This window comes from Aureococcus anophagefferens (genome assembly GCF_000186865.1).
Source record: "Aureococcus anophagefferens unplaced genomic scaffold AURANscaffold_1290, whole genome shotgun sequence".
Taxonomy (NCBI): Eukaryota; class Pelagophyceae; order Pelagomonadales; family Pelagomonadaceae; genus Aureococcus; species Aureococcus anophagefferens.
The window spans coordinates 1-1,694 of NW_008706345.1; the positions used below are offsets into that span (position 1 = coordinate 1).

The following is a 1,694-nucleotide window of genomic DNA, read 5'->3' on the forward strand; positions in this document are numbered from 1 at the left end:
CATGCTCATACGAGGACGAAGTGCAAGGCTAGTGCAAGGTGAAGCACGGTGAAGACCGATTCGACTTCCGAGGCTCTGCTATTGCGAGCGATGTTTGGTCTATCGTGCGCCGCAGGGCCGCACGGGTTGTGCGTCCTCTCGTGCCCGCGCCCGCTAGCATGGGCGGCAACCTCAGCGCGACCGAATTTCGGGCGCGCCACCAGGGCCCATGGGCCGCGAATTTCAAGGAGCGGCTCCTGCGATGGGAGGACAAGGGCTTCACAGGGTCACTTTCAGACGGGGGCCTCGGCCAGATTCTCTACTATACCCTTGCGTCGTGCTGCCATCACGCGAAACAAATCAACGACAGACGTGCGGCTTCGGGCAAGAGCAGGTGTTGTAATGTCGAATTCGCGGTACTCTTACCCGACGGCACCTTCAGCCTCACTACGCAGCAGTTCCAAATTGTCGCGATGCCCTGGCTCATGCAGCTCATGCGCAGGCAGTCCTGGTGCGAGGACGTCACGCGCCTACTCTATGCGCACGAAGCAGAGGTGTCAGTGGAAAGGCGGAACCAGTTTACGGAGCCGCCGCCTAGCTACTCGCTCGCAGACTGCGTGCTGATTTATACAGCGTTCCAGCACAAGGACACCCAGTGGGACAACTCATTATTTCTCAAAGTCTGTTCGGGGCGTCGCTCAATCGACATGGCCGAGCAGGAGCGGCAGGTAAAATGCCTGATCGCCGCTTTCCGTGGCAGCGAAGGGTCAAAGGACCAAGAAGTTTGGGTCAAGATTCCGCCCTCGACGATATTTGTCAACGCTGTCAATTCTAAGGGCAAATCAACGCGTACCGAGGCGGCTCGGCGCCTCAGCGTTTTCCAGGGGAAACCGCCATTCACGGTGTCCTCGCAAATTCGATTCGCATGATCCGAACGCGCGCGCGCAGGTATCATGCCACCCACATGAGCAACCGGTACCGCAATAACCCGCGCACGGACCTCACGGGCCCCTTCGTGCCCGGCAAGGGCCAGTCCTACTTCCGCGTCGAGTTCCTCGCCAACACGAAGGCGCATAACTACGTGCTCTCACGGCTCCGCCGCGTCCTGAACTCCATGCAGACACACGCAGAAGAGCGCACGAACGCCGCCGACGGCACGCCCGGTCGCTGCCTGGCGACGCTGGAAGAGCTGGTCAACAAGGCCGCGACTCAAAAATTGATCTGCCCGACCACGAAGGTCCCGATCTTCAACGAGGCGTGGTCCCGCGCGGACTCCAACAAACACCGCTTCCGTCGAGGTCGCGCGCCCCGTGATCCCGTCCCCTTCCATAGGCCGGCGACGGCGACACCGCCCGGTCGCACCCGTTCCAGGCGTCGCCCGAGCGCCCCGACGACCGCCTCGCCGACTATTCCATGAACACGTACTTCTTGAGCGTCCTCGCGGCCAACGTCTCCTGCGCGGGGGCCTGGGGCAAGCCGGACTGGTACTTCTTCGAGGTCGTCTGCGGCCGCTCCGACACCGTCGTCGACTGCGGCATGACCACCGTGCCGGAGACGTACGCGCTGAAGCAGCCGGCGGCGCACCGCGATCTCCGCGAGCTCCTCCGCCAGGGGAAGCTCCCGCCGCCGCTGCCCGCGGAGGACCCGCCGGCGAAGCGCTCCCGCGTCGTGGAGCCCTCGGCGACGCCGGCCGACGCCGCGCCCCCGGCGCCGGC

General features: G+C 63.8%; 1 protein-coding gene across 1 annotated transcript; it reads left to right on the top strand.

Annotated features, from left to right (window-relative positions):
- Nucleotides 1-158: 158 nt before the first annotated feature.
- Nucleotides 159-1,644, top strand: AURANDRAFT_69285 (hypothetical protein; the record flags this gene model as incomplete). The annotated part of the gene is made up of 3 exons (XM_009045046.1): nucleotides 159-265; nucleotides 928-1,060; nucleotides 1,312-1,644. Coding segments are annotated over 3 exons (573 nt in total), but the record flags the coding sequence as incomplete, so codon positions are not given.
- Nucleotides 1,645-1,694: the final 50 nt, after the last annotated feature.